The sequence below is a fragment of the Chelonoidis abingdonii genome, chromosome 17 (assembly GCF_003597395.2).
Source record: "Chelonoidis abingdonii isolate Lonesome George chromosome 17, CheloAbing_2.0, whole genome shotgun sequence".
NCBI classification, from domain to species: Eukaryota; Metazoa; Chordata; order Testudines; family Testudinidae; genus Chelonoidis; species Chelonoidis abingdonii.
The window spans coordinates 40732628-40744290 of record NC_133785.1 but is presented as its reverse complement, the minus strand read 5'-3'; the positions used below and the strand labels follow the sequence as shown (position 1 = coordinate 40744290).

Sequence of the window (11663 nt, the reverse complement as noted above, 5' to 3'; positions counted from 1 at the left end):
TATTTCATCAGGACAGGCTGGGGCTGGAGGTTGATTCCATCATCCATACATGCCTCAGTCACACAGCTAAACTAAACTAATAAGATTACAGCAGGGTTTGCGAGAATGAAGGTTGGAGGAAGCTTTTACAAAATGGAGTGAGTGTTTTAAAATGCGGTTTGAATTACAGTGTAGCAAACGGTGAACAGAAGTTACAATATAGACAAGTGTAGTGGATGGTGAACAGAAGTTACATTAATAAAGTGAACAATTAAAAACAATTTCATTTATCAGTTCTACACACTTCCCACAGCCAGTGCTTAACCCCCCTGCCCACCCCGCTCTGTTCCCAGCTGGGCAGTCATGGCTGGGTCCTCCGGCGTGGCATCCACACTCCCTGGTTGCTGGGTTCCAAAGTCCCAGTGACTGGGACTGCCATTATCTTCTCAAAAACTGCCCAGGTCCAGGGCCCTAGGCCAGGCGGCAAGGAGCCCTGCCACCAGAGAGCACCCAGGCCTTTCCCCTCCCCAACACTGCAGCACCTAGGGGAAACTGAGGCAAGGATGGACAGAATTCCCATGGAGGCAGAGCCCTGACCACTGCACAGGGACCACTCCTCCCTCAAAGGACAGCACTAGGCCCATGGGGGGTTGTTCCCTGACCACCGTGCCCACCCCTTGGGGAGAGGGGCTAGTAAAGCGAGGGGAGAGTCCCGTGAAGCTGTGCTGTAGCTGCGCACGGTAGTGTCTGCTGAAATCCTTCCACCACTGGTCAGCAGTGCAGGGTGTACGGGGAAACTGAGGCACACAAAGGCTAATACAAAGCACTTCAAAAAGTTCCCATTTTGTCACACAAGGGAGGATAGCAGGGAGCAGGAGTGGGAGTAGGGATGGGCTGAGGGTAGTGGGGTGCAGGGATTGGGCGAGGTGGGGGCAGGTGAGGACACGGGGCAGTGGTGGACGGGTGGGGACAAGGATGGGCTGAGAGTAGCGGGGGGAAAGGACTTGGCGAGGTGAGGGCAAAGGGCAGCAGTGGAGGGGCAGGTCACTAACCCAGGTTTCTGCCCTCCAGCCCGACGTGGAGGTGGTGTCCCGGGAGCACGCAGGTCACATGATCACATGGACAGGGCCCGGCTTCGCCCGCGTGCGGGATGGGGCCGGCCTGTCCTTCCATATCAGCAACATCCCCTACGCCATGGAGTACGACATCCTGATCCGCTACGAGCCCGAGGTGTGCGGGGCATGGAGGGGCACCAGGCTGCCCCGGGGCGGGATACTAGCAGGGGAGGGGACGGCCGGGCTCCTGCAGGGCACGTGGGGCTGATGGGGGAGGGGGGACTGGGCGTCGGGCTCCCCAGGTGTGTGGGGCTGATGGGGGGCCCGGGCGCTGGGCTCCCCTGGTGTGTGGGGCTGATGGGGGGGCCAGGGGCCGGGCTCCCCTGGTGTGTGGGGCTGATGGGGGGGCCGGGTGCCGGGCTCCCCTGGTGTGTGGGGCTGGTGGGGGAGGGGGGGCTGGGCGCCAGGCTCCCCTGGTGTGTGGGGCTGATGGGGGAGGGGGGACTGGGTGCCGGGCTCCCCTGGTGTGTGGAGCTGATGGGGGAGGGGGAACTGGGCGCCGGGCTCCCCTGGTGTGTGGGGCTGATGGGGGAGGGGGGACTGGGCGCCGGGCTCCCCTGGTGTGTGGGGTGGGGGAGGGGAGGCTGGGTGCTGGGCTCCCCTGTGGTGGGGCTGATGGGGCCGGTGCCGGGCTCCCCTGGTGTGTGGGGCTGGTGGGGGAGGGGCTGTGTGCCAGGCTCCCCGGTGTGTGGGGCTGATGGGGGAGGGGGCCTGGCGCTGGGCTCCCTGGTGTGTGGGGCTGGTGGGGGAGGGGGGTCTGGGGGCGGGCTCCCTGGAGTGTGGGACTGGTGGGGGATGGCCTGGGCTGATGGGGGGGGGCTGGGCGCCGGGCTCCCCTGGTGTGTGGGCTGGGGAGGGCCGGGCACCGGGCTCCCTGGTGTGTGGGGGTGATGGGGGAGGGGGGCTGGCACTGGACTCCCCTGGTGTGTGGGGCTGATGGGGGAGGGGGGGCTGGGCGCCAGGCTCCCCTGGTGTTGGGCTGGGGGGGCGGGGGGACTGGGCTGGGGCTGGTGATGGGGAGGGGTGGCTGGGCACTGGGCTCCCTGGCATGTGGGGCTGGTGGGGGGAGGGGGAACTGGCCTGGGTGCCGCCTGTTCAAATTGCTGGTACCAAACTCCCAGCCACTCCCTGCCCACCTCTCCCCGGCTCTGCCCCTTTTCTGCTTACTTCCCCCAAGGCCCCACCCTGTCACTTGCTGGATGTCTCCATCTCCCCCCCCTGCCCCTGCAGTGGGCTCCCTGCTCCAGGGGGCGGGGGGGGGGGGAACTGCTGCTGCCCGCATAGGGGGCGACCCTGGCTGAGCAGGGGCTGGTGCCCGCGGGTTAATGAGCTGGCACCTCTCTCCGCCCACGGTGACTGGACTTCGGGGGTCCAGTCAGTACCTCTGACCGAGCACGGCCAGGTCCCCTTTTCAACCAGACTTTCCGGTCAAACACTGGGCACCTGGCAGGCCTAGCTGCTGGGGGAGGGGCTCCCCAGCGTGTGGGGCCCCGCCCCGAGGGCACATTCAGCGCCCAGCTCGGCTGCCCTGGGCAAGGGGCCCACGCCGGGAGCAGCCTGCCCCGAGGAACACTCCGTTCATCTCCCAGCCCAGGGCTCCTTCCACTGCCAGCACCTGCCCCCCACATCAGCCTGCCCAGGAGCAGAAGGGGCCCGTCCCCTGGCAGTGCCCCACTCCCTCCATAGGGCCGTAGGCTGCCGCCCTCAGGGACCCAGCTGGGGGGCGCCCCCTAACCCCTCTCCCTGCAGTCCACAGAGGACTGGGAGGCCAGCGTCAGCGTCAGTGCCCAGGCGTTGCCCACGAGCCCTCGCTGCGCGAACGTGCTGCCCTCAGAGCAGAGGTACCAGGAGAACCTGCCGCACACCCAGAGGTGAGAGCCGACGGGGGCTCCTGGCTGGGGACCCTCGCTGCCAGGCTGCTCGGGCCAATGTCGCCATGCGTTCTTCACCCGCTGCTGCCCGGGCTAGGAGCCAGCACGCCAAGGGGGCACACCGCCGGGACCCCAGCCATGCCCTGCGCAGCCCAGCCCGTGCCAGCTGACCCCCTGCCTGGCAAACTGTCCCGTGCTGGGCTGAGGTCACTCCCCCTGCCCCCCACTCCTTGGGTCCTGTCCCATGCTGGGCTGGGTTCACCCCCCCGACCCCCACCCTTGGGCCCTGCCCCACGCTGGGCTGGGTTCACCCCCCCGACCCCCACCCTTGGGTCCTGTCCCACGCTGGGCTGGGTTCACCCCCCCGCCCCCCGGGCTCTGCCCCACGCTGGGCTGGGTTCACCCCCCTGACCCCCACCCTTGGGCCCTGTCCCACGCTGGGCTGGGCTCACCCCTACCCCCGGGCCCTGTCCCACGCTGGGCTGGGCTCACCTCTACCCCCGGGTCCTGTCCCACACTGGGCTGGGCTCACCCCTACCCCCGGGTCCTGTCCCACACTGGGCTGGGCTCACCCCCCGCCCCGGGCCCTGTCCCACGCTGGGCTGGGCTCACCTCTACCCCCGGGTCCTGTCCCCTGTTTGCTGGGCTTCACCCCCCCGGGCCCCTGTCCCTGCTGGGCTGGGCTACCCTTACCCCCAGGTTTCCTTTTGTCCCACTGCGGCTGGGCTCCCCTCCACCCAGCTCGGCTATGTCCGCCTGGCTCGGCTCACCCCCGCCCCCGGCCCTGATGCCATGTGGGCTGGGCTTGCCGCGCTTCCCCCCGCCTCGTGCCCTGTCCCGTGGTGTGTCACCCCCTACCCCCGGGTCTGTCCCCGCTGGCTGGGCTCACACCCCCTCCCCGGCTCCCTGTCCCACCCTGGTGGGCTCACACCCCCCCCGGGCTGCATATTCCTGTGCTCTGGCTGGGCTCACCCTCCATTCCCGCCTCGGGCTTGTCCACGCTCGTGCTGGGCTCCCCCCCCCATCGGTTCCCTGTGCTCTGGGTGCTCACACCCCCGGTCTTGTCCACACTGGGGTACCCCCCGGGTCTTGTGCCCCATGGGCTGGCTCACACCGCTCCCGGCCTGTGCTGCCTTGGCGCGCTCACCCTCCATGCCCGCTGGCCTCAGTCCACCGGCTGGCTCACCCACACCCCGTTGCCTGTCACGCTTGGCGCTGGCTCACCCGCCGGTTTCGTCCACACTGGGCTGGTCCCACCCCGGTCTGTCCACATGCTGGTCACCCAGCCAACCCAGCCTTGCCTGCTGCTGGGCTCTCGCCCTCACCCCCGGATCCTGTCCCACGCTGGGCTGGCTAACCCGGGTTTTCCATCCTGGCTGGCTCACCTCCCCTCCCGGTCCTTGTCCACGCTGGGCTGGGGCTCCACCCGCCCCTGGGGCGTCCATTGCTGGGCTGGGCTCCCCCACCCCGTCCTGTCCATGCCGGCTGAGCTCCGACGCCCCCTGTGTCACAGCCCCCACTGTTCCCATCGAGCCCCCCCCACCGTCGCCTTCCTGCCCAGGTACCCTGCCTGTCCCGGCTTTCTGCTTCGCCCAGGACACCAGTACGAGGTCGCCATCAGCTCCAGCGGGCAATGGACCGCGCCCGGCTGCACTTCCTCCTCTCGACTCCGCGGGGCCGGCGATGAGCGCTCTTCGTCGCCTCCCCTCCCCCCGGCTGCACAGGGGGGGCCTTCCGGCCCGACTCCCGCATGGCTCTCCGGTGCCCTACACCCGCTTTGCCCCTGGCAGCTTGGGCCAGCTGTCTCTGTGCTGGCAGGGAGCGAGATGCAGGCCTGCTATGCCTTCACTGCTTCGCCAGCGCGGCTGTGTCCTTCCAGCAGCGTCAGTGCCCTGGCGCTCCGCTGAGCGGGGCACAGGCCAGTCGGTGTGCAGGGAACTGCTGTTCCTGGCTGGCCTGAGTCACCTTTCCACGAGCACCTGTTGGAGCCCAGGGCGTGTTGGCATGCGCCCTAGTAGCGTGGGCGGTGATCTTGGCTCTGCCCGGGGTCCTCGGCGTCTGCTCTGCCCTACGCATGTTGCCGCCATGTGCGCTGTGCTTCTTGCCTTTGTGGGCCCTGGGCGATGCTGCCTTGCCGCGAGCCTTGGCCGATGCTCTCTGCCCAGGGCCGCCGCTGCTGGCTCAGCTCCCTACGAAGCGTGTGTGGCTCGCTGCTTGGCCCTGCCCGGCCTCCGGGAGCGGATGTGGCTCTGTCCCTAGTGAGCCAGCAGGCTGTGGGCCTCCATGTCGAGAGACAGTCCCAGCAGAAGCGCCACAGCTTCCACCTTCCTGGGGCTGAGCTCAGAGCAAGCAGCATCCCCTGCCCCTCCGTGCGCTTCCCGCAGCGAGTCGCCTGGGTGGGATCCTGGGGCAGCCACAGGGCCGTGCCCCCCCACTCCACAGGCAGATGGGACTCTCAGCCAGGCGGGGAAACAGCAGGTTTATCAGTCGACAGGATCACCGCGGAGGCGGAGGGTAGAGCTCGTTAGCACAGAAATCAGGGACTTTCAGCCAAATCCATCTTGCGGGGTGGGGAGCCCAGAGCCAGGGCTCTGCCCCACCCCCTGCACCCCAAGCCAGCCCAAACTGACTCCTTCCAGCTGCCTGGCCCCTGCCCAGCCCGTTGCTCCTCCTCCGGCCTTTGTCTCACTTCGCTTCCCCGGGCCAAGAAGCACTTGGTCACATCCCCCTCCTGTGTCTCAGGTTACGAAGGGGCGGCCATAGCATCCCTGCAGGCAGCTGGAGCAGCCCCCACAAGTCACACACGCTTATTCCCACCACCCAGGCATTGCCACCACACCACACTGGCAGGCGCCCACAGGTACCGCGCCGCTCGCTTGGCAGCACCATGGTGTGCCGAGGTGGGGAGGGCCCCAGGGGCTGCTCCGGGACTGCTGGGTGCCACTTCTGCCTCTGGCTCTCATTCCCCAGTGCCCACACCAAAATGTGCCTGGCCCCAAACACCAGCCCTACTGCACCCCCGCCTGGCCCTGCCCAGCCGACACCTTGTCCTACCAGGCCCATGTGCCCACAGCACAACCTGCCCCACTGCACTTGCCCATCCATTCAGCCCCTTCTGCACCTGGCATGGCCTGGCCATGCCCTGTACCCCAACTCCGCAGTCAAACATAACTCTCAGCCAGCCAGCCAGTGCTCCACTCCCCCAGTGCAGCCTGTCCAGTGCCCCCTGCTCCCCCATGCAGCCTGTCCAGTGCCCCCCCGCTCCCCCGTGTAGCCTGTCCAGTCCCCCCCGCTCCCCTGTGCAGCCTGTCCAGTGCCCCCCGCTCCCCCTTGCAGCCTGTCCAGTGCGCCCTGCTCCCCCGTGTAGCCTGTCCAGTGCCCCCCCGCTCCTCCATGCAGCCTGTCCAGTGCCCCTCACTCCCCCAGTGCAGCCTGTCCAGTGCCCCCTGCTCCTCCGTGCAGCCTATCCAGTGCCCCCCGCTCCCCCCTGTAGCCTGTCCAGTGCCCTCCTGCTCCCGCGTGCAGCCTGTCCAGTGCCCCCCACCCCCCTAGTGTAGCCTGTCCAGTGCCCCCCTGCTCCCCCGTGCAGCCTGTCCAGTGCCCCCTGCTCCTCTGTGCAACCTATCCAGTGCCTCCCCGCTTCCTCAGTGCAGCCTGTCCAGTGCCCCCCGCTCCCCCGTGCAGCCTGTCCAGTGCCCTCCTGCTCCTACTGTGCAGCCTGTCCAGTGCCCCCCACTACCCCAGTGCAGCCTGCCCAGTGCCCCCCTGCTCTCCCAGTGCAGCCTGTCCAGTGCCCCCCCACCCTATGAAGCCTGTCCAGTGTCCCTACTCCCCCAGTGCAGCCTGTCTAGCCCAGCCTGTCCTGTTCCCTGCCCCCCACATTCCTGATGTGGCCCAGCCTGCTGCCTCCCACTGCATCCCCTGCCCAGCCCGTGCCCCACAGGCTGGGCCCCATGTTTGCACTCATGCTTCTGCCTTCCCAGCTCGTTCTTCTGCCGCGAGTGCTGGAGCTGCCGGCTTTCCAAGGCCACAACCCGGCAGCGGTGCAGCACCGCAAGGAGCTGGAGCGCTACCTGTGCCAGGAGGCGTTCCGCATGGCGACCATGCCAGCGCTGGCCGAGATGTGTGCCCGCCTGCTCTGCAGCATCTCGGCCTTGCTGCACGATGGGGCCCTGGGTGAGTGCTGCCCGGGGGGGGAGAGGGGCACTGGGTGAGTGCTGGCTGGGGGGGAGAGAGGGGCACTGGGTGAGTGCTGGCTGGGGGGGAGAGAGGGGCACTGGGTGAGTGCTGGCTGGGGGGGAGAGAGGGGCACTGGGTGAGTGCTGGCTGGGGGGGAGAGAGGGGCACTGGGTGAGTGCTGGCTGGGGGGGAGAGAGGGGCACTGGGTGAGTGCTGGCTGGGGGGGAGAGAGGGGCACTGGGTGAGTGCTGGCTGGGGGGGAGAGAGGGGCACTGGGTGAGTGCTGGCTGGGGGGGAGAGAGGGGCACTGGGTGAGTGCTGGCTGGGGGGGAGAGAGGGGCACTGGGTGAGTGCTGGCTGGGGGGGAGAGAGGGGCACTGGGTGAGTGCTGGCTGGGGGGGAGAGAGGGGCACTGGGTGAGTGCTGGCTGGGGGGGAGAGAGGGGCACTGGGTGAGTGCTGGCTGGGGGGGAGAGAGGGGCACTGGGTGAGTGCTGGCTGGGGGGGAGAGAGGGGCACTGGGTGAGTGCTGGCTGGGGGGGAGAGAGGGGCACTGGGTGAGTGCTGGCTGGGGGGGAGAGAGGGGCACTGGGTGAGTGCTGGCTGGGGGGGAGAGAGGGGCACTGGGTGAGTGCTGGCTGGGGGGGAGAGAGGGGCACTGGGTGAGTGCTGGCTGGGGGGGAGAGAGGGGCACTGGGTGAGTGCTGGCTGGGGGGGAGAGAGGGGCACTGGGTGAGTGCTGGCTGGGGGGGAGAGAGGGGCACTGGGTGAGTGCTGGCTGGGGGGGAGAGAGGGGCACTGGGTGAGTGCTGGCTGGGGGGGAGAGAGGGGCACTGGGTGAGTGCTGGCTGGGGGGGAGAGAGGGGCACTGGGTGAGTGCTGGCTGGGGGGGAGAGAGGGGCACTGGGTGAGTGCTGGCTGGGGGGGAGAGAGGGGCACTGGGTGAGTGCTGGCTGGGGGGGAGAGAGGGGCACTGGGTGAGTGCTGGCTGGGGGGGAGAGAGGGGCACTGGGTGAGTGCTGGCTGGGGGGGAGAGAGGGGCACTGGGTGAGTGCTGGCTGGGGGGGAGAGAGGGGCACTGGGTGAGTGCTGGCTGGGGGGGAGAGAGGGGCACTGGGTGAGTGCTGGCTGGGGGGGAGAGAGGGGCACTGGGTGAGTGCTGGCTGGGGGGGAGAGAGGGGCACTGGGTGAGTGCTGGCTGGGGGGGAGAGAGGGGCACTGGGTGAGTGCTGGCTGGGGGGGAGAGAGGGGCACTGGGTGAGTGCTGGCTGGGGGGGAGAGAGGGGCACTGGGTGAGTGCTGGCTGGGGGGGAGAGAGGGGCACTGGGTGAGTGCTGGCTGGGGGGGAGAGAGGGGCACTGGGTGAGTGCTGGCTGGGGGGGAGAGAGGGGCACTGGGTGAGTGCTGGCTGGGGGGGAGAGAGGGGCACTGGGTGAGTGCTGGCTGGGGGGGAGAGAGGGGCACTGGGTGAGTGCTGGCTGGGGGGGAGAGAGGGGCACTGGGTGAGTGCTGGCTGGGGGGGAGAGAGGGGCACTGGGTGAGTGCTGGCTGGGGGGGAGAGAGGGGCACTGGGTGAGTGCTGGCTGGGGGGGAGAGAGGGGCACTGGGTGAGTGCTGGCTGGGGGGGAGAGAGGGGCACTGGGTGAGTGCTGGCTGGGGGGGAGAGAGGGGCACTGGGTGAGTGCTGGCTGGGGGGGAGAGAGGGGCACTGGGTGAGTGCTGGCTGGGGGGGAGAGAGGGGCACTGGGTGAGTGCTGGCTGGGGGGGAGAGAGGGGCACTGGGTGAGTGCTGGCTGGGGGGGAGAGAGGGGCACTGGGTGAGTGCTGGCTGGGGGGGAGAGAGGGGCACTGGGTGAGTGCTGGCTGGGGGGGAGAGAGGGGCACTGGGTGAGTGCTGGCTGGGGGGGAGAGAGGGGCACTGGGTGAGTGCTGGCTGGGGGGGAGAGAGGGGCACTGGGTGAGTGCTGGCTGGGGGGGAGAGAGGGGCACTGGGTGAGTGCTGGCTGGGGGGGAGAGAGGGGCACTGGGTGAGTGCTGGCTGGGGGGGAGAGAGGGGCACTGGGTGAGTGCTGGCTGGGGGGGAGAGAGGGGCACTGGGTGAGTGCTGGCTGGGGGGGAGAGAGGGGCACTGGGTGAGTGCTGGCTGGGGGGGAGAGAGGGGCACTGGGTGAGTGCTGGCTGGGGGGGAGAGAGGGGCACTGGGTGAGTGCTGGCTGGGGGGGAGAGAGGGGCACTGGGTGAGTGCTGGCTGGGGGGGAGAGAGGGGCACTGGGTGAGTGCTGGCTGGGGGGGAGAGAGGGGCACTGGGTGAGTGCTGGCTGGGGGGGAGAGAGGGGCACTGGGTGAGTGCTGGCTGGGGGGGAGAGAGGGGCACTGGGTGAGTGCTGGCTGGGGGGGAGAGAGGGGCACTGGGTGAGTGCTGGCTGGGGGGGAGAGAGGGGCACTGGGTGAGTGCTGGCTGGGGGGGAGAGAGGGGCACTGGGTGAGTGCTGGCTGGGGGGGAGAGAGGGGCACTGGGTGAGTGCTGGCTGGGGGGGAGAGAGGGGCACTGGGTGAGTGCTGGCTGGGGGGGAGAGAGGGGCACTGGGTGAGTGCTGGCTGGGGGGGAGAGAGGGGCACTGGGTGAGTGCTGGCTGGGGGGGAGAGAGGGGCACTGGGTGAGTGCTGGCTGGGGGGGAGAGAGGGGCACTGGGTGAGTGCTGGCTGGGGGGGAGAGAGGGGCACTGGGTGAGTGCTGGCTGGGGGGGAGAGAGGGGCACTGGGTGAGTGCTGGCTGGGGGGGAGAGAGGGGCACTGGGTGAGTGCTGGCTGGGGGGGAGAGAGGGGCACTGGGTGAGTGCTGGCTGGGGGGGAGAGAGGGGCACTGGGTGAGTGCTGGCTGGGGGGGAGAGAGGGGCACTGGGTGAGTGCTGGCTGGGGGGGAGAGAGGGGCACTGGGTGAGTGCTGGCTGGGGGGGAGAGAGGGGCACTGGGTGAGTGCTGGCTGGGGGGGAGAGAGGGGCACTGGGTGAGTGCTGGCTGGGGGGGAGAGAGGGGCACTGGGTGAGTGCTGGCTGGGGGGGAGGGGCACTGGGAGAGTGTTGGTCGGGGGAGGGGCACTGGGCATAGGTGTGGGAGGTAGGGATGCAGGGGATGCTGCAGGACCCCCAGGTTTTGTCCCGCTGTCCTGGCCATTGGCCCCTGCTGCCCGGGGGCTCTGCTTCCGGCCCCATGGTCCCGGCCACCGGCCCTGCATGCTGGATCCCGGTGGCCAGCCCCACACCAGGGCTCCACATCCACCCCTAACTGTGCACCCAGCCTCTGCTGCCTTACCCTTGTCTGCATCTCCCTCTCCTGGAGCCACGGCCCTGCTCCCGGCCCCAGGTTTAGGGGGCGGTGAGGGGCACAGACAGGGGTAAGAGGGTGCAGCTCAGCACCCCCTCTCCAAAAACTATTCCCGCACCACTGACACTGGGTGGGCTCTGGGAGGGGGGCGGGCTCCCTGGGCTGGGACTCTGGGGGGCAGCTCTTGCTGGAGTGGGGCAAATGGCAGCTAATGCTCCTCCTTGAGCTCCTGAGTTCTAGTCCTGTGTGTGCCAAGGGGGAGGCCCCACCTCGTGCCTCAGTTTCCCCATGAGCACCACTAATCCCCCTCCCTCCCCAGCCTGCCAGTGCGACCCCCAAGGCTCTACCAGCAGCATGTGTCAGCCAGTGGGTGGGCAGTGCACGTGCAAACCCCACGTGATCGGCCGGCGCTGTGACCAGTGTGCTCCAGGCACCTATGGCTTTGGGCCCTCCGGCTGCAGTCGTGAGTACCTGTGTGTGTGTCTGTCTGCCCTGGGATCACCAGCCATGGGTGACTGCCATGGCGCTGCCCGCCCTAGGGACGTCTCCCCATTCACCCCAGCGTGTGCTCCCCTGGGGGGATGTTCCTGAGCCAAGGAGAGGCCAAAGGACCGTGCCCTGAGCTGCCTGCGACTGCAGCCCTCCCCAAGGCCGGGCCCCGTTCTCTGCTGGGCTGGAGCTGCAGCTGCCTTGTGGGGCTGCCAACTTTCTAGCCACACAAAACCGAGCAAACACCTTGCCCTGGCCGCCCCTTCTGAGGCCACCCCCGCTCACTATTCCCTTCTCATTGCTCCCTCTCCCACACCCTCACTCACTTTCACTGGGCTGGGGCAGGGGGGTGGGGCCAGGGATGAGAGGTTTGGGGTGCAGGAGGGGGATCCGGGCTGGGCCAGAGGGGTGGGGTGCGGGGCATGGGGAAGACAATAGGGACTCCAAGGCCCCAGAGGGATGTGGACTCCCTTACCTCTCCGCCCAGCTGTCCCAGCCGCCAGACCCGTCCGCAGTGGAGGATAGGAGATGGGGAAAGCCCACTGCCCAGGACAGGGTGTCACGGACTCACAGATTGGGCCCCCTCTTGGCCCTGTGCGGTCCGTGGTGGGTGCCTCTTTCAGTGCGACAGCCCTTCTCGGGGGTCCACTCTCTTTCGGGGTCAGGCCCCTCCTCCTCCTGGGGCCGCACCTCTCTGAGCCTTAGCA

General features: G+C 68.6%; 1 protein-coding gene across 1 annotated transcript in view; it reads left to right on the top strand.

Moving 5' to 3' along the window:
• Positions 1-11663, top strand: part of LAMB2 (laminin subunit beta 2) — a 133804-nt gene that overhangs the window by 39287 nt on the left and 82854 nt on the right. The window contains 4 exon segments of the mRNA XM_075073333.1: positions 1051-1209; positions 2844-2965; positions 6864-7141; positions 10787-10934. Of these exon segments, the coding sequence (XP_074929434.1) occupies positions 1051-1209; positions 2844-2965; positions 6864-7141; positions 10787-10934 (707 nt within the window).